We start from the raw sequence: 25,311 nt of genomic DNA on the forward strand, positions 1-25,311 counted from the left end.
ATATCTTCTTTTTACACTGCTGTTTACCATAATCCATCACCAAGAAAAGCAGCACATCCTTGGAAACCATGAAGAGGCCAAGAAAATGAACTTCAGCTCAAAAATGCATAAAGAACAAAACCCCTTTGTCTTTTCCTTACTGCAGAATTTTCCTCAAAAAAGGAACACAAACAAACAACACAAACAAAACAGGCAACACGAAACACTTGCATTCAAATCCTACTTTCTTTTCCCAGAAACTCAAGGCTATTAATACCTTCCCCTGACAACTACATCAACTCTCTGCTGAGACAAATAATGGCACAAATTGTGACTCCAAACAGCGGCTCAGAGGGGAGGAAGATGTGAAATCTTCCCCCTCAAGCTGCTTCTGGTGCCACCACAGAATTTTTTGCCACCCCCCTTCCAGCACTGGAGATGTGCTGATCTGACCATGGAGAGATGCACATTTTTTTACCAATCCTATTTTTACCAATCCCATTCCCTAAGCCCTGTGCTAAGCATGACTGTTCTTGTATTTGTTTTTTAACAGCTGATTAGTTCAATCCTTACTGCACGGGGACAACATTTCACAGGCACAAGAATCCAAGCTGTGCACCCTGGCCAGGCCTGGAGAGGGAGAGGTGAGAAAAAGAAGCTTTAACATTCCCCATGCAGGATTTTGCCATCTCATTCCAGGTGAATTGTGAGTCACAATACTGTAAAGCTATTTATAAAAAGATTTCTCCGATTTCCAGCTATATCCCAGTGACAAATTAGAAGCAACATTCACCATTGATCTGAGTTACAGTGACAGGCAGAGCTGCAGATCACAGGACAGAGAAGAGATGAGTGAACAGGGGTTTATTTTTAAATATCTGTGACCTAGGGTGGCAATGGGAAAAAGATCACCTCATGTTTATTTTGGGCCCAGAAAAGTAAGAGTACTCACTGTAAATGTGGGGTTTTCCTCGATGTTTTAGACACAGATGAGATTTTCAAAGGAGCAGAGAAAACCTCAGCTTTCTTAAATTTCAGTGTCATGTCCATACCTATATCCTGAGACTGCTTCGAAGGCTTGACTGCCTGACCCTGCCTTGCTGGCAGAGGAACAAAACAAGGAGCAAACAGATCCAGTGTCATCCCACACCACCCTGGGAGCAGCAGTTGATTTTCTGCTGCTCTCTGCTCCAAGGCTGAGACTTCTTATTCCTCCTTTCTTTGCTAATTTCAGTGAGACCTCTCCCATCTCCATGGCTGTTCTCAACCTGCTGCTGCAAAACTGCACAGCCCTGAGTGAAGAGCAGGTTATTTACATGCTGGTTCCCTGCCCTGGCTGTCACAGGGACATGATTTATCCCCCAAAACCCTGAAACTTCTCCAGTTTTCCATGTCATTACACTCTCTGTGTTGGCCTTCATGGTTTGAGAAGGGAGCAGGAGGTGGCCTGAGCAGCAGCTCCCCACGGTGTCACTCCCAGCACAGCATTCCCAAGGAAGTGTCCCGGGAGCATCAACACAGAGCCCTCAAAGTCACTGCTGAAACCATCTGCAGATGTGTTCTGAACACAAATAGAAGCTTCTCCTCCTGCCAGTGAAGATCAGGACGATGGAGATGTGTTGGAGGCTCACCTCACTCAGCTCCTGCTGCTCGGGGCAGTTCTCAGTGTCCCTCCCGTGGCTCACTCTGGCCCCAGTGTGGGCAGAGGAGAATCCCCTGGCCCAGGGCTGTGCCAGCAGTGCCTGCTGAAGCGTCTCCAGCATGGCACTGAGTCAGTGCTGCCCATGAAGGAAGCGTCTCCTTCACATGGCAGCAGACTCCTGGCAGCTGTCCCACAGCCAGTGTCCAGCCAGGGGCTGCCACACACCCCTGGGCCCTGCTGGGACCATTTCCTCGGGCTGGAGCTTCCCAAGGGGGTGGCAGGGCAGGAGCCCAAGGCTCCAGGGTGACGTGTGGGAAGCGCCCTGCTGTCCCCAGCAGGGATGGGCACAGGATTCAGGCTGTGCAGACGAACTCGTCGGACCAGCCCAGGCAGTGCTGGATGCCATCCCGGCACAGCCTCCTGGGGATGCAGGAGCAGAACTCGTAGTGCACAGGGCTGCAGCTCCACCACTCCTGCCCACACGGGGGGCAGGCAGCCACTGGGAAGGACAGAAAACAGGAGACTGAAATGCTGCTGCTGCTGCACTGACCCCCTCCCTCCCTCCCTCCTCCCATGGATAAAATCCTTTCATCCCCAGCAGAAAAGCAGCTGGTGACAGCCCTGTGACTGTGAGCCCACCAAAGCAGACACTGGCTTGGTGCTACCTGTGGGAGAAACCAGAGTGTGACATTGCAATGACCTTCATGGGGGGGCCATGACCTTCAGGCCATCCTGGGGGGAACAATTAATTGTAATTCTTTTTCTTCCTTCCCCCCCTTTTTTTTTTCCAAAACCATGGGGAGGTGACTTAGGAACAAATCTGCTGCTCATTCTAGCAAGACTCAGCTCCTGCCCAGCTTGGAGATCCACCCATCTGCTGACCAAAAGCCAGTTTGAATGGCTGCTACAAACTACAGCCACACATCCCGATGAAACTGCTCCACATCAGCAAGCCATGGAGGAAGAGCAATTTCTGGGACAGGGAGCAAACCACGGAGCCTTTCCCCTCTCAGGTGCCACCAGGCTCTGTCACAGAAGCCTCAGCAGCGAGGGGGACAGTTCACACTCACGCCCCATCCCAGCTAGCCTGTGTTTTAGTGGTGGATGCCAGCCTCCAGGCATTGCCAGCAGCATCCACGAGCACCACACCTGCACAAGCTGTTGCAACCCCTCAGCAGAAAAGACAGGAGCCAGCAGACAGACTTACAGCTCCACGTCTCATCAGAGCAGTCCCCGCAGTCGTTCATCCCGTTGCACCTCTGGTCAGCATAAACCCAGGATCTGGGGTTACTGCAGTAGAAAACCAGGTACCCTGGGAGGCTGTGGGGCAAGTCACCTGCAAGGGCACACACACAGGACGTGCTTAGCTCCCCCAGGCACACCAGGGATGGCAAGCACCAAAGGCTGCTCCAGGACACTTCCCCTGCAGCATCAAATGAATGGGAACAAATGGGAAGCTCTGTCATCAAACACAGGAAGTCTGCCCCCAGTTTCTGCTTTATTTCATTTTTTCCCCAGGGTGACTGAACAATAAATTACCCATATAGGCATACAACTTCATTGATGGTGTTAAATTTTTAAAAACCAACATCGTGGTTTTTAAAAATTCCCTAGGAAGATCAGAAGAGCTTGGAGTCTTTAATTCCTGGCATTCCTGCTAGGTTTTGGGCAGTGCCATCTCTCAGCATCTGCCCTGCAAAGGCTCTATCAGGCTTATCTGCTCACACAGGCAGCCAGAAGCACGGAGCAGGGTTAGAGGAACCACAGCTGCTGTCTCACAGCTGGAAGACCCAGTGCAGGGGGAATGCTCACAACAAAACCACTCACCACAGAGCTGCTCCTGCTCATCCTCTCCGTTCCTGCAGTTGCTGACCCTGTCACAGACCCAGCTGGCTGGGACACAGGTCACTCTGTCATCACACAAGAAGCCTGTCTTGTTATTGGGGGCTGTGCAGAAGCGGCTCACTGTGGGGAAAGCAAGAAAATATTTATTTTCCAGAATTTTTGTGATACAAGGAATAGATCAAGGGGAGTAGAGGGGGGTTTCCAAAATTAATTTTTTGTTCTGGAAATACCATGGGGCCAGGATTAATTTCTGAGAGGTTCATGGCAGAGTCTGAAAACCACACCAGAAGTCTAAAGCATGGCAGTGCTACCCAGAGTTATCCCAGCCCCATGGAGCAGCACAGCAGAGCCAGGGAGTGGCTGGTGGCCATTTGGGCTGAGCAAAGCTGGTACAGCCCCCACCACCCTGCTCGTCCCTTCCCTTCCTCCTGCTCTGTGCTGGAGAGCACCATGAAACACACAGTGATGGACACGAGGGCTCTGCTCACGCAGCACCATTTCTGACCTTCCTTACCAAAAAAATAACCACTCTTGGGATACAACCTGGTGCCCGTGGCAGGAGTGCCAGTGCCACCCCCAAGGCCAGGGCGGCCACGAGGACGAGCAGCAGCACGGCAGAGATGCAGAGGTGTCTCTGTGTGCAGCCAGGGCGGGCACCACACGGATGGCAGCAGCCTGGGGGAGGCAAGAGAGAGAGCTGAGGGACTGAGGAAGGGCCTGGGGTGTTTCAGAGGGGAACAGTGCAGGGACACGAGGCTGACGTTTTGGGGTCTCTGCGTGCGAGACTGGCAGGGGCTGCTGGGGTTTGGGGTTGATGAGTTTAAAGAGCCAAAGTCCAACATTAAACATCTCCTCATGGGGAATTTTGCTGCTTGCAGTGTGCAAGAACCTGTGCTGCTGTTACAGAGCACTGGGGTTGAATGGCACAAACACCACGTCTCCATCAGAGCCCATCCCATGGACTCGGATGCAGAAGGATGAAGGCCAAGCCCCTGCCCAGCCCTGTGGGACAGCAGTGACACTGAAACACGGGGCAGCTTGGTGTCAGGCTGGGGAAGGTGCCCTCCCAGAGCACATAACAAAACCCCCCAAGAGGCAAGACTTCATTTTACAGCACTTCAGGCTCTCTGCCCCAACCAGGACTCACAGTCCCATGGAATGAGGATGGATTATCAGCACAGAATGGCGAGGAGGAATTGAAGAGCTGCCCTTTCCCTCCCCAGCGACATTTCCAGGGCACAGCAGCCTTCCAGGGAGCCCAGCTTTCAGAAAGTCAGGTACATAAACCAAACCAACTGCAGAAGCTAAAGGCCAAACCCACAGGCACTGTAACAATGGTGGAGCACCAAGGAGCGATGCCAGGCACCCGCCCTCACCCCAGCAACCTGCACCTGGAGCTTTGCCTCTAAACCAACAGGGTGTTTTCCTCCATTCCTTCATATTCCCAGACCAATAGCAAAAAATACTAGTGTGATCATCTCAGTAACCAGTCACTAAAGACAATCCTGCCTGTATAATTGATTTCGGTATATCTGAACTTAAAAATCTTTAATTAGAATTTTAAAAAAGCTTTCAGGAACTTAAAGAACTTTTAAGTTAGAATCTGTCTTAGCTGTGCTTTGTGTTTACTTAATTGTTTTAGTGTTCTAGCTCAAGAGAAGGCACAGCCTTTGCTCAACAGGAAAAGGATCCTGGTTCCAGCAACCTCCTCCTCTGTCACGCTCGAGCAGGAGCCAAACAGAAGTTTTCAGCTCAGAGGAGAAATGGTGAATTACAGCATGTCTGTGTCTACAAAACACCTCTGACTACAAAGCACAACAATTACCAACAGACTTGAGTAGAAAATAATGGTGGTGATGAAATGTTGCAAGCTGATCTACAGGATTGCTATTTTCTTCTGTTTGATCTCACCTTGTCCTTCAGAGTATGGGCAAAATTTGCTGAAGTTTGGCTATAAAGACATATGGAAAGGCCACAAAAAGCTCATTATGAGCCTTTCTGTGACAGGCAAGGATCACCTATCATACCACTGTGACTGCTAGCTCCAGGCCAACACAGAACAGCTGCAGTTTATTAATTTTATAGTCTGGACATTTCACTACACAGAAAAGAGGGAAAATCCATCCAAACAGACCATAAATAGTGGTTGTATTTTATATTACAGTGATAGTTTCAATTGATTTATACTTTAATAATAGAACTCTGCATTTTATTCATTACCTCTTTCTCCAGAGGACTCTGTTGAACCAAAAGCAGCCACATCACCATTTCTCTAGAAGGAAAGGGACAAAAGGGATTTACAGAATCCCACAGCCACACAAACTTTGCTTTTCTGGTTCTCACATCTTTCCCAGGAATACATCGTGTACTCCATTATTGTTACATACAAGCAAAAATTACCTTGGTGAAAACACTGCCCAGCTTTGATTCCCAAAACAATCACCTTTAAACCTTAATTACCCATTTGTAAAACAAACACTAACCAAGTCCAGTGCTTTGTATCAACTCTTCCCTTTGTATCAAGCTAAGTAGAAAAACCTCAAAATCTCAGAGAAAGAAGTTAAAGAGGTCAGGCAAACAGCGCTGTCATGAACACACGTACTTCAGGGAACAGCTGTATGTAGGATTTTTCTGAAGGACTGTACCTGAGGATGAGTTTTGTTCATGTTTCCAGAGCTGCAGGGAGTTCTCTGCACCTGAGCACAAGTGATGTTACCAGGATACAAAGCCAGCAGAGGCAGGAGAGCGAGGAGAGCACGGCACAGCCAGGAGGGGAGCGGCAGTGCTGAGCCTCTGCTCCAGCCCCAGTGAAAGCCAACAACAAAACTCATTCTTCTCATCTCACACATGGTTTTGCAACAGGGCTTTAGACAAATCAGAGTAAACAGAGAGAGAGAGACAGGTTGGAGGGTGAGTACACATGTCCAGCTCATGCTGACTGCGTTTCCTCCCTTTGTGGTCACGGAAAAACCCTTCAAAATTAAAGTGTAAGGGAAAGAGAATCTGCTCCTCTTCATGAAAGTCTCATTTCTTCACACCTCCTTCCCATGGCAGAGCTGTCACACTGCCCTTGTGGCAGCACCAGCCCAGGCTCCTGCCAGCTGATGAGATCTCAGGGGAGTTGTGCAGGATGCAACCATCTGGAACAGCTTTCTTGCTTGGGCACTGAGCACAGGCACAGGAAATTCCCCAGGGTCCTTTTTGACCTGCATGCTTGAATTTCCAGGCCTGCAGGAAGACTTAGCAGCTCAGCCTGCAGCAAACACGAACTTACAAATACATTGGAGCCTCCTAAACTGGCTGCAGGCCTTGGCACAGCTCCCACAGAGGAGTTTTACAGCTTCAAGGATGAAAATTCATCAGCAGGGGGGTTGTGGGGAGAAAAAGCACCACCATGAAGTTTTTGAGGAGCCTGTGCTGTTCTTGCAAGAGGGTCCACAGGACCCAGGTGCTTCCAAATTGTTGCCACCCTAAGCAAGACAGTCTCACCAGGGCTGTGGAAGAGAGGCTGGCAGCCAGATTGTCTCTAAGTTGGCTCTGAGACATTGCCTTGAATTGATTCAAAGCACCACATAATGCCTGACACAGAGGAACAGCTACAGCTCCAACTTCCCTCTCCATCCCTACACATGAACCCACATGAGTTAATAGATTCTTCATGAGCAGGGCATCTCCAGTGCTGTCCTCACAGACCAGCCACAATGAAACACAGTCCTGTAGGAGCTCCTTCTTCACTACAGCAGCACCAACTTGTCCAAAACAGAAGCTTCTCACAGGAATACATCACTACTGAAGGTGCTGCTAAGGAAACTCTCCTACTTCAAGGATTTTGGGTGAAAACATCCAAGACCAAGTAGCAAACAGTCTGCATGTCTGGGCAGCTGCTGCAATGTGGAAAAATGTCAGACTAAGAGGATCTTAAATTCTGGATCTCTTGTTCTTTAAAGAGGAAGTTTTCAGTTCCTAATCAGACTTGATACAGGACTATTTTGAGCCTTCATAAAGCTTATTAGGTGATGGGCTAAGAGCCCTGTGTAAGAGCCAGGTGAAGCAGGCCAGCTGTGCATACCCTGCAAAACAATCTACAATGAAGAGTTTAAAATGTGGAGTCAACCCACCCTTGGAGTCAAATGTCTGTAAGAGATGTCCAGAGAAGGACAACAGAGCTGGGGAAGGCTCTGGAGCACAAGTGTAATGAGAAGCAGCTGAGGGAGCCAGGAGGTTCAGTCTGGAGAAAAGGAGGCTCAGAGGGGACCTTCTCACTCCCCGAAAAGAGGTTGGAGCTGGGTTGGGGGGCAGGCTTTTCTCCTCCCAATTAAAAGGCAATAGGACAAGAGGAAACACCCTCAAGTTGCACCAGAGGAGGTTTAGATTGTATAGCAGAAAAAAAATTCTTCACTTAGAAAAGTTGCCAGGTGTTGGATCTGGCTGCCCAGGGCAGTGGTGGAGTAACTACCCCTAAAGCCACTTGGGGACATTGGTGGCATTGGCAGTGCTGGGGAAATGGTTGGACTCATTCTTGGAGGTATTTTCCAAGCTAAAAAATTCTATCATTCTACAACCTGGCATCTACCACCATCTGTTTCCTGTTTTGGGATTACCAAGCTCAGCTGCAGCCAACCAGGCAGTTGGATTTTAGAGCAGTTGCCCCACATCAAAGACTGCTTAGAGTTCAGAAAAATGAGTTCATGGCAGTAACATAATAAACAAAAGCAAGCTCTTCTGAAGCTTAAAAAAATAGTTTAAAAAATAATTGACAAAGATCAGAAAAGCTGAAGAAGCAACAAATATGAAAATATTCAGTATGATGGAAGGTTTTTGTTTTTCTAGCACCTAAACCCCCCACCAGTTTCCCCCAAAGGTACCTTGGCTATTTCTGCCAGCAGTGAACTGCAGACAATTAAGAGGGTCATCTCATTTGTGTCCAGATGATTCCATTCTAAACCTGATACAGGTTCAGTTGAACGCATGCCTAAAGAGAATATAAAATGCTTTCCTCCTGCAATTTCAATAATTTAAGGCCTTTCATTTAAACAGTGGTTTTGAGCAGAGACCAAACCCAAATTGCAGCCTCTGAAAATGGAGATGGCAGTAAGTCAAACATTTAACAAAAAATGAATAGGAAATGACATTTTGCAAAGTCAAATGCCAAGATAGCTTAAAGAGTCCATTTAGATTAGAAATCCTGAGAAACAGTTCAATTACTTGCTAGTATCTGATTTTACTGGGGAAGATCTTTTGACAAATTTACAAGTACAACACTCACCAAATTCCTCAGGCTCTGGCTCGCTCTGGATCCAGCAGTGCCAAGTGCCAGAGTGCCACAGGCACAGAGCTCTCTGTGACCCAAAAGCACATTGCTGAATCACTGGCTGCACTGCACAGATCACTCAGCTGAAATGTCACTAAACAGCTAACAAAAGACAAAACACACAATGAAAGCACAAGTTGTTTGCTTAACTGAAGCCCAAGGCTGTAAGCAATGGAGTTTTGAAGAGAAAGTTTTGTGAAATCAAGTCATCAGCCTAACAGAGGTGGTACTGTCCACACTAGAGCAGGCAAAGAGCCACGTGTGCACGGAGCTGCTCCCTCTGCAACCACGTAATGGTAAAGGACAACATTTTAACTGACTTGCAAACATTTCCATAAGCTATTCAGTTAGAAAAGTGGGAATTGCTGAAGTCTCTTCTGGAAATCCCAAGTACCACAGTGCTAAGAAGATGGGCAGTAATCCCTGAAGCAAAGCCAGCAGTGGCAGTGATTGCTGAACAGGGTTGCACCCATCACATCTGAGCTCTGGCACTGCCAGCAGAGCAGGGCCGTGCTGGGCTGTGCCTGTGCCAGCAGAAATGCGGCTGAATTGCTGCTGCAGCTTCACTGACAGAGGCAACCCCTGTCCCTGCCAAGTGAGCAGTGTCCCCAAACACCACCCTGTCCCTTCTCACAGCAAGGCCTCTGCAATGACACCTACACAGAGGGCAGTGGCTGCTGGCACCCAAATTCCTGGGCTGTCCCATTGAAGAGTTCAGTGTGAAGAGGTACAGGTGATTTAAGAGTTCAGTTCCTGCAGGCTGATAGAAACCTGCTTGAAACAAACATCCTCAAAGACCTGAAAGCTCCTGACAGCCACACTGCTGGAGTGCTGCTGGGCTGGGGTCTGCACATTCTGCCTGAAAGGCTCCATCAGCTGCACTCACACAATCAGCTGCTCAGAAAGAAGCTGGGAACGGACACTGAGGCAGGATTAGGTAAGGGAATACATCACTGCATCACCCAGAATCACCACAGTTCATTACATTTTTTTAAACCTTTGAGGGAATTCTGTCTAATCAACAAAAAAAATGACAGTGAATTGAAGACTGTGTTCTAGCCAGCATTCACTTAGACACCCTAAAATAAATCACCAACACCCCCAACCTGCCAACACTGTGGGAACCAGCATAAAGTAAGAGCCACAAAAAATAGGTTAGGCATGAGGGACATTGTTAGTTGTTGTTGCTGTGTTAGTGAATCACAGCAAAATCAGGTCACGTTGCCCATAAGAGGAAGGCTACAGACAGGCTTTCACACTGAGCCTGTTGTGGTCGATAATTAACCATTGTAAAAAGCTATACAGTCAACGTTTTCTATACAGTCAATTTTTTATTTGTCTGCTCTCATTTCTCAGGAATCAACTTGTTTCTGTAAATGAAGTTACAAGACCAGAATAGTTAATCAAGAACAGAAAGTAGAAGTTTTCAGAAAACACAGGTGCTAACTTTACAAGCAATTAAAGACCTCAAGGCTAAAGTTTGACAAAATAACTGACCATGTAATGTTCTACATGTGAAGGGATATGTCTGTAAATTTTAACAAGTTTCCATCTTTCACAAGCTGAGTTCTAGCTTACAGTACCTCACAAACTCTTTCCACCTTGAATATTGCCACACTGTAGAAAAAATATATTTCTATTTTTGAAGACAAGGTTGGTTGTGCATGGACATTAACAAGTACAAAAAAAATCAGCAGATAATTTTATAATATTTTCTCTTAACTACAACAGAAAGTGCAACACTAGAAAGGCATTTCCTGCCTATTTAAAACGTCTTATACCTTTACAAAGCTAACTCTGACTGTACACATTACATCCTAGAACACACAAGTAAGTTTGAAAGTGTCCTGGCTGAAGTATGGAAAGCATGCTTACAACTTTTGTAAGCAAAAAGACACAATAGCAAACACCAGTGAAAAGTGATTATGCCTGGAAACAAACAAATTCATGTCTGAATGTCTGAATCTCCTCTACTAGCTGAAAACAAAATCCCATGACCTTTGTTGATTCTGCAACTTTATTTGCATTTAAAGACTGGCTGCTAAGCTTCTCATCTGAAGAACCATCACAATCAATCAGGAGTTTCTAGCTCTGTTAGAATTAGTCTATCACATCCAATGGATTTAAATTGCAGATTGATCCAGATTGACTTTTGTAGGAAGAGGTCCTGCTTCTTCATGTTCCTCAGTCTTGCATCTAACCACAACAAGTGCAGAGGGTGGGTATCTGTTGAGTTTTTGCTCATTCATGTATTCCAAATCTCCGTAGATGCTCAGCTTCTGAAACATTTAAACAAGGTACTTTAAGACAAAGACTCTCCATACTGTGAATAAAATGAATTTCAGATTGCAGCTGAATTCCAGGTTTTGATGGCTGCAGCCCTGCAGCACAAGGCTTTCTGCAACATCTGAAATTCACAGCTAGAACTAGGCTTGCATCCTGAAGAAATGTATTAAATCTGCCAGAACAAGGGTGGATACAGCGTTTGTGTAACAGCTCCTTTGGTGTGCAAACATCGAGTCAGGGCTCCCTGGGCACTGGGGGAGTGCTTGTTCCCCTCCATGACACTGCACTCACCAATAGTTGTGCTGTCACTGTTCTCACTATTGATCCTCCTGCATTAAACCCATACTGGGTCCCCCCTACACCACCCAACCCTCAGTAGAGCTTCATTCCCAGACAAATGAGAATCAACCTCCATTTGTTCACAACAATTTGAAGGCTGTTGAGAGTACAGCACTACAAACCAAAAGACATCATGTTTAAATCAGAGCTCCTGTGAGCCACAGGAATAAGCAAGAATGCTCAGATATAAAACCATCATTTAAATAAACAAAATTGGTTTGTCATCCAAAAATTAAAATCCCTCCTTAACTGAACCTTCCCCAAATATTTCTCAGTTTCTAGAGAGCTGTAACATAAAAGCAATATAATGAATAAATCCCAAACATTGTAGTTCTGAAATGCAGTACCTCAGATGGAACATACTGCTCTACAGCTGTAGCTACAGTTGCACAACAAATCCAGAGCAGCACCAGCACTGACAGGACGAGCGTAGTAGTTAAAATCCAACTGGAATTTCTGAAATGAGAAGAATGCTGATAGATTTCATAGACTGAATACAAGACAATGGACCTGTAAAAAGTTTGGCTCATTTCTGACTGCCTTTCCTGCCAATTCATTAGTCTCTGGCTCTTCCAGCTACACAGCCCACTGCAGACTCCTGGGTACTCTAATGCCTGTTTGGTATCACAAAAGACTTGCTTGATTTTGTTATGGGGCCCTAAGAATCCTCCCTTTCACACATTTAAAAACAGATTTTTCTGTTATGCATCTGCAGGGCAATTCACTGATCCTTCATGTGTGAACTTTTAAGGAGAAAATAAAAAAGCTTTAATCAATACATACTGAGTATTTTCAGCCTGGAAACAAGACATACCAGTGTGCTACATAACACAATCCCAAAACAAAGTGCTTTGCCCTAAAACACATCCAAAGCTAATGAACAGGCAAAACACAGTATTGATTAAACAATTCCCAGAACACACTCAAAACACAGTGCAGGAAATTATCAAAATGTTGTTCACTTGAAATGGAAAAGAAAATCAAAGTTGGCAGGACAGCCTGCAGAAAACACGGAGCCAACACAGCAAAGCAGCACCAATGGTCAGATAGAAAACTGTGATGCTGTGCTTCCTGAGCCTACAGACTCGGAGACCTTGAGACCTCCCAACAGTGCTGCACACACAGAGGAAAGGCCTTTACCCTCCTCAGTGGGCACAGACACACAGACACCCCAGGACATACATACATGGAGAGACACTTGAAGAAGCTGTCGCTCGCTCGCTCCTCGAAGAGCCCCCGGAATGTCTGTGAGCTCCCGGGACGTCCGTCTGCTGAGGCACCACGGCACAAACACAGGTCAGGAGAGCAAGGGGAAGGAAAACCCAAACCAACCCCACACACTTTGGACAGACAGCATTTAAAAGAATTTTAAATTTAAAAGCATTTACAGAAGCTTTTAAAACAGCCCCAGCTTGCAGGCTTCCATTTCCAGCAGAGTTTGGTTTCTACCACATTTTGCCAAGTGTACACAATGCACTCTGCACAGTAAATAATTATATTGCAGCTTTCTAAAAATTTGCTTTCATATGCCACCTGTAATGTCATTTTTTAAATTTCCATGTCAGGGAACACTTACATTTACTCTTCCAAAGCACAAAGAACAACTTACAGGCTGTTTTACTCAGCGACAAGGATCCTTTTGTATCTCCAGTTTCCTGATCAAGCTGTGGAACATACTGCACTTCTGGCTTTGACTAAAACAAAATAAGGAGTTAGGAGATGCTGCTAAAAAGCTTCCACTGATTTTGATAATTTACATTTTCAGAACTAACAGAAAAATTAACCTTAAGGCATGCTCTATTCTTTTAAGTTTGAATTTTAAAATGGCCCTAAAGGCAGTGAAATACTAGGTAAACCTAAACACTTTCAATGGTGTCTACAGTCTTTTCTCTGGCTGGAAGGGGCAGAGTTGAAGTCAGCAGCCAGGACACCTTAATCTCAATGAAAAAAGGAAGCACCTGGAATATGACTATTTTGCCATCGTCTGCTTGAAGGTAGAAAGTCCATGAGGATGTTATGAAGCTCTGAGCTGAGTCCATCATGTCACTCCAGAATGATCTCACCAGTGTCAGAGGAAAGAGGAGATGAATTCTTGGCATCAGGGACATTAACTGCAAGCACAACATTAACATTTTTTCTATTTGTTTTTATATGGAAAGGACAGAAGTTATGTTCTTGCTCACCCCTCACCTCATGTCTAGATTTCAGTCCTTAGGACTGAAAATTTTATTTTCCATTTGAAGAAATTTAAAAAAGAGAAGACACACACTGAACAGAAACAAGTAGGTGGTATTTAAAAAACATGTCACCTACTTACTTGCTCTTGCCTTAACTCAGCAAATGGCAACTGGTTCTGGCATCCAAGATGGCAAGCATATTGTTCATCAGATTGGGAGTATGCTTCAGTACAGGCTGCAAGGGAGAAGTTCCCCAAATCAGATGATAAATTCTGCATTTTAGTTAAGAAAACATTCTCAGTATAAGTTGGATCAGAAACAAAGCAGCAGTTGACAGTCCCATTTGCAGGGGAAGATATGGCAATCCCAGGGTAGCATTTGCTCTGAGGTCTAATGACAGAATCAGAGCTTCAACAGAGCAGGGAGTTGAAATCTGGCTGCAATCAGAGCAAATGATCACCAATATTACCCTGGCTGAGCTCAGGGATGCAAGTTCTCATTGATCCTCCCACCACCACTATAGCTTTCCTCTACATATCACACAAAACAACAGAGAGCAGAGATGGAATCCTAAAGAGAACAGAGGGACTATCAGTCCGTTAAATCCCTTTGAGGTAACAGCAGAAGCCATGGTATCACAGGAAAATCAAAGGAGCATTTCCTGCTAATACAGCAACTGCACTGAAAGTATTATGGAGTATTTTCTTATGAAAAATGAAATGAACTCTTTGTTTTAGAAAGAGCTTCTATTAATTGCTCATTAGAGATCATAAGGACTGAGAAATCTAAATTATTTGGAGAGAATAATTTAGTTTATTCTGCCCCTGGACAAATCAGGCAGACAATACGCTGGCACAGCTCTCCTGCACAATTCTAAAGCTTAGGTGGACGGTGTTGCAGTAGTACCTGAACTAAAGAATCAAACCAAAAAGCAACACAGAGGACAGCAGCTCTCCCAGTTTTCCAAAGGAACAAATGGACCATCACAAGGACTAAGAAGCTGGCAGGAAGCATGACAGCAGCAGCTAAACATCTGAGTGTTCAGCTTGTGGCACCTGAGCAGCCATTCCATGCTACAACTGCCACCGAGTCAGTGTTTGCAGGAAGCACCAGAGACAGAACTGAGCAGAGCAGCCAAGATGGATCTGCCAAGCACACAACACTTATCACTCAGGGCACCCACAGCAGATCACAGAACATAAGCCAGCAAAGACAACAGTCCCAGAAAGGAGAGTTAAACCAGAAATAAGCAACTGTTCCATTACTGTACATGTGCTCTATTGCTACGTTACCCTGCTTTATGGCACTCCTTCGTGTGTGGTTTGACAACTACACTGACAGGCTGTATCACAGCTACACACAGTGTGACAGACTGGAGCATTAGCCCATTTCTAGAGCATTTCCTGCACTTCTGTAACACATTAGCATCTCTGCATGCCAGGCTTTCTGATTCCCTACCTGAGCTGGCCACAAGCTCTCTTGCTTTCAGGAGCTACTGAGAGGACAAAAGCCCCCCCTGAATGCTGGCCTGGTGATTAATTGTATTGGTAGTAAAGGTGGAGAGTTCCTACCTTTCCTTTCTGAATAAAACTGAATCAGCTTCCTCGACATTATTGGAAGAAAGTTCTACAGAATTCCAAACCCACTATTAATTGGCCTGTATCATACACCATCCCTGGAGGGACATAAAGGTGTGGCACTTGGGGAGATGGTTTAGTGGATGGGCTTGGCAGTGCAGGGGGAATGGCTGGACTTGATGATCTTAAAGGTCTTCTCCAACTTAAATGATTCTATATATTTCATCTTCACTGTTAAATATCTGCTCTAACACAGCTAGCCAGAGAGAATTAGTAACCAGTACTTAAAGGCCTATTCCAAACAAAATATGTACCTCATTCCCAAGGGTTTAGCTGCAAGGAAAGCTTAGGATGGAGGCTAGACCACAAGATATAAGGCACATTAAAATCTGTGCTCTTGCTCCACTGAACAATTCATTTCTACATACAGATTTGTCAGGAACGGCAAATGGGACTGATTGTCACAGGGAATTATTAAAAGACAAGTGTTCATTTGCCTGGATTTCCCCCCAGGCATTTTGTGTTTTCTATGACAAACTGTTTACAGTAAAATGCAGTATTTCTAATTTATTTACAGAGACTGATGATACTTGAGAAATTCAGGAAAACAGCAACACTGAGGAGAAACTCACAGAGAACAACTTTCCCATAAGATTTTTTTATATATATCCTGTATATAGACTTTAAGAAGCCGTTAAACAAACCCAAAGCAACTAAAAGAAGGCCACCAATTCAACACCACCCTTTCAGACATTGCAGCTCTCCCCTCCACTTCAGCTGATGGGATGCTGAAGGGGCTCTGAGGGCTCACCAGAGTCGCATTCCTGTTTGGTCCGATTCAAATCGGCGCCATCGTCCACGAACTGGCAGATGGAGAAGAGTCGGCAGCCGCGCTGGCAGGCGTACAGCTCCTCTTCCTGGGGAGGCACAAGGAAAGGCTTGCATCCCTCCAGCCCACAACAAATTGTCAGAAAACAAGTATTTTTTTGTTGTTTGGTTGGGTGTTTCTGTCCTCCTTCCCTCCATCAGAAGTACAACCCAGCTCAAGGTGAAACGGGATGAAATAAACCCAAGCCAAGCAGCACTAACAACCTTTGGATTTATTTCAAACAGAGCTTTTCCTTCTGCAGTGGGCAAACCTGGAACAGCAAAACCTATGGATTTATTTCAAACAGAGCTTTTCCTTCTGCAGTGGGCAAACCTGGAACAGCAAAACCTATGGATTTATTTCAAACAGAGCTTTTCCTTCTGCAGTGGGCAAACCTGGAACAGCAAATGCTGTTTTGTAATTCCAGACCCACAACTCACAAGCAAAATTAATGTTTTAGAAAGTGGTGTGTTTGAAATTAAGAGACAGTGCTGTAAAAGATTTTTTGATGTTTAACACTACAAAGAGTAGAAAATCTCCATTCTCAGAACTTAAATGGGAAAACCCAGCAGGAAAGGACAGAAATCCTATACTTTTGACAGTGGAATACAATGTATCTAAACAGTCTAATGACTCTAATTAGAGCTACAACAGAACTATCAGAAAAAGGGATTATTTTCTGATGTCCTGCACAGCATCCTGGTTATCTACCTAGTGCCAGCTCCACAAACACAAATGTTTATTTATTATACTGAAGGGCAAAAGTGCTTCCCCACTGGCAGCTATTAAAATTAAGCAAATATAGAAATCCTACACCTAGTATTTCTTCTGTCCACAGGTCCAGGGGAATGGATGTGAACCAAAGCCTCTGTCACAGGAGTGTCCCCCTGACCACACCCTGCCACTGACCCATGAACCAGAACCTCAAAGCCAGCAGCCACTCAAACTGCACAGGTGCAAAACAGGCTCTGAATTAATTTAACAACAACCAAACACACCACACCTCTTGTACAACCTGTTGTAAATGACCTGACCATTTTAATTGAGAGCACAAATTCATGTGCATTAAAGGCACAAGAGTAGGAAACTGTGAATATAGATTAAAATTCAAGTCTAACACTGACAAAGTGGGTGGTGCTGTCAGAAAATGTTTTTTAATTTGACATCCAGATAAACCAGCTTTAAAGATGGATTTCCACAACACTTTTAATAAAGTTTGTCTTAATTTCCAATCACAACTAAAACAAATTTCTTTCAATTCCACCAGCACTTCTGTGACAAACAAAACAAGCACTAAATTTAAAAGGTGTAATTGCATTAATGAACAACACGACATGACAAAATTCTTACTCAAAAAGTGAAGCAACAAAATTCAAAAGTGTAATAAAAATCACATAAATATCAGCCCTCCTTGAACTTCAATGGTCCTACAAGAGAAACAAGATCCATACACCAAAACAAACTGTAATACATGTGTAAATTTACTCATATTCCACACAACTCCCTGCTACATCTTTCCAGCTACAAAATCCAACTGAATTCCACAGGGAAGCAGACAAAGCCCTGTTACCTGATCCTAGCACTGCTCCACTCGCCTGCTGCCTTCCCAGCAGCATTTGGGATTGTGAAATCCCAAATATGGGGTAAGAGTTCCACCTGCTGCAGTTGATAATGAAGTTTATTGCCAAGAAAGAACAAGGAAATATGAGATTTTTTTATGTCGGATTTTCTAAATTTAAGCCCATAGTTCAAAGGCGTGCAAAGCATGAACCAACAGCAAATTCTGGGGTGTGAAATTAAATTTCTACCAGACACAACTTCAGTATTTTATCATGAGATAAAAGATTGCCATAAAGGCTCTGACCATCTACTTGTTTGTCATCATTTATGCTTCATCCTTTAAGAGCCAAGTGCCGCACTGGCGCCCTGACTCAGGATCTCTGCCCTGCCACGAACACAGCACAGTTCCAGTGCCCAAAATACGGAGCAGCCCAAGCCAAATTACAGCTCCCTTTTTAGGAAAGCATAAGGAAAAAAAAAAAACAGCAAAACGCCCAAAACCCACAAAAGCCCCAGCACTGACAAAGCTGTACTTTGACAACAGCGCTTCACTGGCAAGCGGCAGCCTACCCATCTATTTACGTAAAGAAGTATCTGTCTTTAGACAAGACGCGGAGCTGCAGGGGAGAGGGGCAAAGGACGGGCCGTGCCAGCCCCGGGGGAGGCGGAGGGAAGCGGCGCAGGTGCGGGGAAGGGCCCGCCCGTACCTTGGGGTAGGTGTGCAGGGGGTAGGTCAGCTGGCAGGCGCGGTGACACGATGCCGTGTTGCCCAACACGGAGTCGAAGGCCTCGGAGGAGGCGGCGGGAATCGACTGCGAGGCGGCTCCCGCCTGGATCACCAGGAACAGCGGCAGGAGCAGGAGGAGGACGGCGAGGCCTCCCCGCCGCACCGCCATCTTCGTTCCTCCGCCCCGGCAGCGGCCGGCGGCAGCCTCTCGCGAGGCGTGCCCCGCGCGGAGCCTGCTGGGAGGTGTAGTCAGCGCCGCGGGGCATCCCCGCCCATTCCATAGAGCCTCGCCCCCGGCGGGAACTACCGTGCGGAAAGGGCGAGGCAGCGGAAGCTGCTCCCGCGCGAGGCCTGCTGGGACACGTAGTTCACACCGCGGGGTACCCTCGGCCACCCCATAGGGCCTCGCCCCTGAAGGGAACTACCGGGCGGAAATGGCGGGGCCGCCGTGGCAGCTTCCGTGAGGAAGGGCGGCAGGGCGAACATGGACCGGTTCGTGGTGCGCCGCGCCCGCGAACCCCAGAGCCCCCGACGGGCCGCGGCCGGGCCCCGCGTTTGCCGACAGGTCACCCTCGAGTCCCTCAAGGCAGGTCACCGGCGGGAGGTTGCGGCGGCACGGCCGGGACACCGGGTGCGGCACGGGCGGGGCGGCGGGGGAGCAGCGGTGTGTGTGAACACCGGGTCTGCACCGGAATCTTTGCAGCGCTGAGGTGGGATCCGAACAGGGAAGTGGTTGTACAGGCTCAGAGGGCTCTGCTGCTTTGCAAGCGGTTCCATGGGTTGTAACTCGGCGTGGTGCAGGGTCAGGCTGGGCACACGATTCGAGGACAGCCCGGTGATACCGCCAGCCTCAGTATTTCCAGCTGGTTCTCATCCCTTCCCAGCAAGGAAAAACCCTTCAGTTCATTTCATGGATGTCTCGAGTGAGACCTGCCCGAGAGCTGAACCCCTCTTGGTCACCTGCTTGTAGAAACACAACAGCAAAACATGCTGCACCAAAAAGTTCAAGTGTGGCAAAAATCAAAAGAATGGTGCATAAAGCACTGCAGTAGTCTGACCACTGCTGGATAAGATGCTTCACATCCAAAATATGAGACTTGCACTATTTGCAGTCTGTTCTGTCAAGTTCTGTGGCAAAACCAGTGAAAAACACTGCAACTGTGCAGCGTATTCAGGTCTGCCTTCATATTCTCTAATGCTTTGTTTCTCACCTTGCTGGCATTGTTTTACTTCTGAAGTCAGTCTGAGCTGGATTCTAAGGATAATCAGCCACCTCCCCCGAATCATTTTTCCTATTTAATGGATTCCTTAAATTCAGAACACTTCTAGGAGACGTTGGCTACATCCCCAGAGTTTGGCAGACCAGGGTGAAGCCTCTCACTTTCTTTGCTGGTTACTTCAGTCTTGATTTGCAGGAGTTTTCTAATTCCAAGCAAGTACCCGTTGTGTATTCTGTGCCACGATCAATAATTCATGCACTGATAACAGCCCCATTAGCTGAGATGAAGGTAGTGTCCTTATTCCTTGTAACAATATTCCACTTTCCTAATGGGCTTTTCTCTTTCTCAGAGAGTTGTGGTTGTGGAAGACATAAAACGATGGAAGTCTATACTCGAGCTTCCTGGGCAATCGAAAGAGAACCTGATGGAAGCTTTGAAGGAGCTGAAGAAGAAGATACCTTCCAAGGAAGTGTTACTTTCCACTAAAATAGGTACATCTGGTCTATCTAAACTGTGAATATTAGGCTGTCTTGTGTCTGCTTGGCTTGTCAGTACACTAGAGATTAGTCTGGAAGCTTTTTAAGAAATGAGGAAATTGCTGCCAATGAAATATTGCTGATATCAAGCCTGCAGTTTTCACAGCTTGTACTGAAAATGTCAGCTGTCCTCTGATTCCTCCCAGGAAATATTGCATCACCCATTTAGTGGTCAGAGTTTTGAAGAGCTCTCCTTGGTAGCTCTGTGTTTTATTCCTTCTTCTGTCCATCAGTGTTCATTTATCTGATTTGGCTGAATCCTCTGAAGGTGTGAGAAAATCTCCTCAGACTGGCCTGGAACTGCCTCCTGCATCCTCACACTGAGGAATCCCCAGCAGATGGGCAGCTCCAAGCAAATGGCACAGCTCGCTGCCTGCCTCTTTTCCACAGGGCTTGGGGGAAGGATAAGGTGTGACCACATGGTCCCTGCCTTTCCTCAACAGGGAGAGCATCCCGGCCTTTGTTTGCCATCAGAGCAGCCGGATCTCTGTTCACAGAGCCCTGGAAAAGGAGCTGCAGTCGCCCCTTTCCCCATCTTTCTGATCTGTAGTTTCATTTGCCATCTTCAGCCTATTCAGGCTTTTCCCGGGATTTTTCCCAATGCCAGCCTGAATAGCGCCGGCCTGGAAGAGCCACTGAAGCCTAACAGTGACATCTCCTGGCCAACAGCGCTCCTGGCCAGGGAAAAACACCCCTCTGGAAGCAGGAAGGTCCCTTTTGTCTCCTCGCAGGGGAAAGCCTCTTCTTCACTGCCAGATGTTCTCGATGGGAAGGATTCTGCTTGGAGTCACCGTGGTGTTCCCATGTTAAAATGCTGCAGCCATCACCAGCAACATCTGCTTCCTTAAAGGGGTTCCCAGTTAAAAGCTTAAAAACCTTCACCAGATCCAGGATTGGTGTAAAAAGCTAGTGTAGCCCTGTTTTAAATAAGTCATCTTGGTGACTTGGGAAGGTGATTTTCACAATTCCTTGCTAATTTCTCAAGCTCTATGCTTGAGTCCTGGTAATTTTGTATTTGTGTCAATGCTTTGGTTGTTTTGCTGAGATTGCCTGAGTTAAGAACATGTGTGGCTGCTTTAGCACCGACAGGATTTGAGTGGTGCCAGTTGTGTTTGTTCCCAGCTGCCAGGCCCAAAGGAGCTGTTCCTGTTTTCCAGGTCACACCGTGAACAAGATGCGCAAACACCCCGACCCGGACGTGTCCGGCCTCGCCAAGGACATTTACAGGGAGTGGCGAACCTTCATCAGGGACCACTCCAACAGGCCCTCCATTGAGGTCAGGAGCGATCCCAAGACCGAGGCTTTCAGGAAGAACGCTCGGAAGCTGCTCTGTGAAGCCCTGGAATTAGAGGTACAGTTCAGAGCCACTTGTCTGTGGCTCCAAAATTGCCTTCTTGTAGGAACAAGTTAAACCTTTTCCAGCCAGAGATACTGCCAAGCTGGTCCTGCCTGCAGAGTGGGGACAAGACCAGGTGATCTGCTCCTATTTTTAGGGATTCATAGCACATCCCTATTTATGAGTAACTTCATTTGCAAGGTAATGTTTTTTGGTGTTAACCAAGTGAACCTGCTAATTGTAAGCGAGGTGTATTTGCTGTCATTTCCATAACCTGTTAACAGATTACTTGTGTGGCCACTGCAGTTGGGCTGTACAAGGATGAAATTAATACAATATGAAGTTTTTTGTAACAAACAGCTATGAAAGCAACGGTTGGACTTTTTCTGGCATTTCCTAATTAAATATTTATAAATTTAAATCTATAGCAAAAATGGAGAGGCAGGGTTGACAGTGTATAAAGTGATAAATACCAGATCCCTCAGGTATGTTTAACTAAATGAACAAGACTTTGCTGTAAGGCTTAATAACTAGTTTGCTTGGTCTATGAAATGCCATAATAATTATAATTTTCAATTTATTCATTAATTATCCTTTAAAAGACAAGTCAAGTGATAAACATTCAAGAGTTTCAAAGTTGTATGTTTGCTAGCTGTGAGAACAACCTCTCCAGCTTCCAGTCTGGGGCAGCCCAGAAGGATGGTTCACTGTAGGAATGACTCTGGAAGGTGGGAGCTCACCTTTGCTGAGTCAAGCTTAGTTCCTAGAAAGCACAGCTATGCATGGTGACTGTGAAGTCTGAATCTGTGGGACATAAAGATTCTGGTAGCAGCCTAAAATGGGTAGATTTGGGTGAAGCAGACTGAGTAAAGCAGAGTTGCCTCTGAACTGGACTCACCTGAAAACACCTGCAGCCATCACATGTGCAAGCAGAGGTTACAGCAGTTGAACTGCTTATAAAGGCAGGGGAGCCACAGCTGCTGCACTGACACCTGAGAGGCTGACAGAAGCAGAAGGGAAGGTGGGACTGAGTGGATCCAAGGGACTTTTTAGTGATGGGTAGTAAAACCTGTGTGGTGAAGGACTTGCAGGAATACCACTTAGTTCACTGGAATCTCCTACAGGCAAAGCATGGGAGATTCCCCATCAAAAAGGCAGAAGTGAAATTAAAACAATTTCTTTAAGGGGGGGAGGTTTCCTAAACTGTGCTGAATTACAGGTTTTGGCACACATTGAAGCAGTAACTACATAATTAACATTTAGCAAATCCCTTTCTGTGTTCTTAATTACACCTTCTTCTACACATAGAGAGCCCACATTTCCCTTTATAGCACCAGGCAGAGAGTTGCCAAATGTTTGGCATGTCTTAGAGTTGCTGTTGGAATCAAGTTTAAAATAGTATCCAAGGTACCTTATATCAGCAAGCTCAAAAGTGAGTTTTATGGAGACACTACAGCATAGCTTATAATTGCAGTTGAGCTTGATACCCAAAGCTTGTCACAGATTAGTTTCCTGTTGTGATGGCAAAGTACTGCCACCCAGCTGGAGGTGGGGATATGTTCCCTGCCACTGACCACGTTGCCTTGTCCCTTAATTGCTAGGGTGGAATTAAATTGCTCTTCCTGTTACACTTGTGATAGGAAGCAGATTTCCTTGAATCTAAGCTGATTAATGAAGAAACACTGAAAAGCACCAAACTCCAATTTCAATCAGCTGGCCTCCTTATTAAGTGTAAAGATCTAATTTTATACTTTGCTGTTTTCAGATTGATCACCCACTGGCTGAAAATATTGAGCGTGAAGCTTTTCATCTCTGTTCCCGCCTCATTAGCGCTCCGTATCGCAGGGCCGTGCGAGCCCTTGTCTTCTCATTAAAGCACAAACCTGAGACCCGAGCAGGAGTCAAGGATGGCACACTCACTGTCCCTGCCTTTGTACAGAGCCATAAAAAGTGAGGTGTTGTGCTTGATCCCGAGGGAGAACTTCCTGTGCCTGCATCCCCGTGGGACTGGGAGCCCTTCCAGCGGTGAAGGGAGCGCAGGAAGGCTGACTGGGTGACTCCCTGGCACCACTCCATGAACAGAGCTGCTGGAGGGAAGAACTAATCATGGAATGGGTGCTGTAAATCTGACTTGGTAGAAATCCATGTGAGCTTATTGCAAGGAAAGTTTCTTCTGCTCTTCTGTGTATTTTCCATCCTTGCTGACTCATCTGTTTCTCTCTTCTGCCCGTTTGTTGTAGCCCAGTTTAACTCCATCCTTGATGTGGGTCTTCAGGTGTAATGAACTGAATAACCCTTTTAAAGGAGCAGCTCAGTGCTGTGCTGGCTGGAAATACTGGGAATTATGGGTATTGGTCCATGGGAGGGGATTCCTGGGGGATCATTGCAAACTCTAGTTAGCCCTAAATCAGCTACGCCTGCTGCAGCTGGGCCCCGCCTGTGGCAAGAGCTGCTGTGCCAAGGTGATTTTCCTTTGCTGCATTCCAGAGCTGGATGCAAAATGGATTTCAGTAACTTCCATCATCTCAGTCATCCTGTGATTTGGGGCATTTTCTAAAGCCCCAGGGTAAAGGTGCTGTCTAATGCCTCTGCTGTTCAAGGAGCAGTTCGTTCAGCCTTCCAAACCTCACTCATGATGTAAACATGGTGCTTGTTCTTACTGTAATGTGAAAAAAACACTTGTAATGAATTTTCTAAATAAAACTAAACATTCCTTTTTAAAGGCTTTTTTTTTTTTCTAAAAGGAACATGGTTGAGAATCATTGCATGAACAAATCTAACCAACAAATTATTGTTTAAATTCTTTCTAGTTATTGAAAACTGGAATTCTTGCCTCTATATTTGCTCTGATTTCTTTTGTGCCACAAGTTGTCTTGTTCTCTATTACTAAGGCTGTTCCAGGCATAGTGTTCATATCTTCACGTAAAAAAATGACTAACTGTCATTACTTGGACCTGCTAGATACTTTTTTCATCTGTAGAACCTTAGCAAAAACACCCAAAACTTACCTGAGGTGTTGAACACCATAAATTTAATTTGATAATTTCAGGTTCTCTTAAGAATATCTTAAACCCTGCTTTGTCTGCTTGGGCCAGTGCAAGACCAGTTTTGCCTGTACACATTGAAGGTGTCCTCAAACAGCTGAACACAGAGGTCTCATTTGTAGGAAGTTAAGGTCAGGTGTGCAGGAGGCAGAAACTGGCAGATCTGTGTGTGGTGATGGTGTGGGTAATATTCAATAAGATGTAACACTTGTTGGTCAGGCTGTAGCAAAAAATGGGAAACCCCTCAATTCCTTACAAGCAATCAGCTCCATTTCCCACTTAAACAGCTTCAAACCTCCCAGCTGTAATGGAATTTGTGTATCCTGGACCATCAGGAGGGGTTCAGGACCAATGAATGACACAGCTTTTGCATCAGAGCTGCAATGCCATGACCTGCAGTATTTATTTGCAGTTCCTTTGTGTTCCTGGCTGTGTTTCCTCTATTTGGGTAATGTGAGAAGCAAAATTCCTGAAAATGAGGAACTTCTGGTCTAACGAAAGCTGGGCCAAAGAAGTTTCCCACACAGGTCAGATACAATCTGGCTGTGCCAAGTATTTTTCATTTAAAAAGTAACTGCAGAGTTGCTGCACACAAGCAGAAAACTCTCCTATAAATTTCCTCTCTTTAATTGTTGATATTTTTTCCCAACTTGTTTCAAAGGAACCCAAGTGTAAAGCTCTGGGTCCAGTTCTTTTATCTTAATGTTAAAGCTGGCAGTAACATTTGGGCTGAGGATTCACAGATGCAGCTTTGCAGAAAACTGGAGGAGCTGGAAAAGAATCTGGAGAGTTGGACTCAAGACCCACAGCAGGAGGAATTCAGGGAACCAGGGAATGTCTTAAGGACAGAAAGGAAGGTAGGGA

At 45.9% G+C, this 25,311-nt stretch overlaps 3 protein-coding genes across 5 annotated transcripts; 1 reads left to right on the forward strand and 2 right to left on the reverse strand.

The window, feature by feature from the left end:
* Positions 1-828: 828 nt before the first annotated feature.
* On the reverse strand, positions 829-6,132 carry LDLRAD1 (low density lipoprotein receptor class A domain containing 1). The gene is made up of 6 exons (XM_086901510.1): positions 6,112-6,132; positions 5,687-5,738; positions 4,010-4,141; positions 3,449-3,586; positions 2,829-2,957; positions 829-2,120 (listed from the first exon to the last, which is right to left on the reverse strand). The coding sequence occupies exons 1-6, from the start codon at positions 6,130-6,132 to the stop codon at positions 1,975-1,977; spliced, it is 618 nt and encodes a 205-aa protein (XP_086757636.1). The 3' UTR covers positions 829-1,974.
* Positions 6,133-10,088: 3,956 nt separating this feature from the next.
* Positions 10,089-18,480, reverse strand: TMEM59 (transmembrane protein 59). 2 transcript variants are annotated; one of them, XM_023932386.2, is made up of 8 exons: positions 18,292-18,480; positions 15,968-16,073; positions 13,720-13,814; positions 13,361-13,513; positions 13,012-13,096; positions 12,589-12,670; positions 11,750-11,858; positions 10,089-11,056 (listed from the first exon to the last, which is right to left on the reverse strand). In XM_023932386.2, the coding sequence occupies exons 1-8, from the start codon at positions 18,478-18,480 to the stop codon at positions 10,901-10,903; spliced, it is 975 nt and encodes a 324-aa protein (XP_023788154.2). In that variant the 3' UTR covers positions 10,089-10,900. The 2 variants fall into 2 exon arrangements, with proteins under 2 accessions (XP_023788154.2, XP_023788153.2); XM_023932385.2 differs by having other exon boundaries at positions 12,589-12,673.
* Positions 18,295-24,125, forward strand: TCEANC2 (transcription elongation factor A N-terminal and central domain containing 2). Of its 2 annotated transcripts, none has more exons than XM_023932384.2 (4): positions 18,295-18,897; positions 19,881-20,022; positions 21,225-21,418; positions 23,169-24,125. In XM_023932384.2, exons 1-4 carry the CDS (start codon positions 18,796-18,798, stop codon positions 23,355-23,357), a joined length of 627 nt encoding a protein of 208 aa, XP_023788152.2. In that variant the 5' UTR covers positions 18,295-18,795; the 3' UTR covers positions 23,358-24,125. The 2 variants fall into 2 exon arrangements, with proteins under 2 accessions (XP_023788152.2, XP_086698351.1); XM_086842225.1 differs by having other exon boundaries at positions 18,764-18,901; positions 19,885-20,022.
* The last annotated feature ends 1,186 nt before the right edge of the window (positions 24,126-25,311 follow it).

The sequence above is a fragment of the Cyanistes caeruleus genome, chromosome 9, assembly GCF_971803275.1.
Source record: "Cyanistes caeruleus chromosome 9, bCyaCae1.hap1.1, whole genome shotgun sequence".
NCBI classification, from domain to species: Eukaryota; Metazoa; Chordata; class Aves; order Passeriformes; family Paridae; genus Cyanistes; species Cyanistes caeruleus.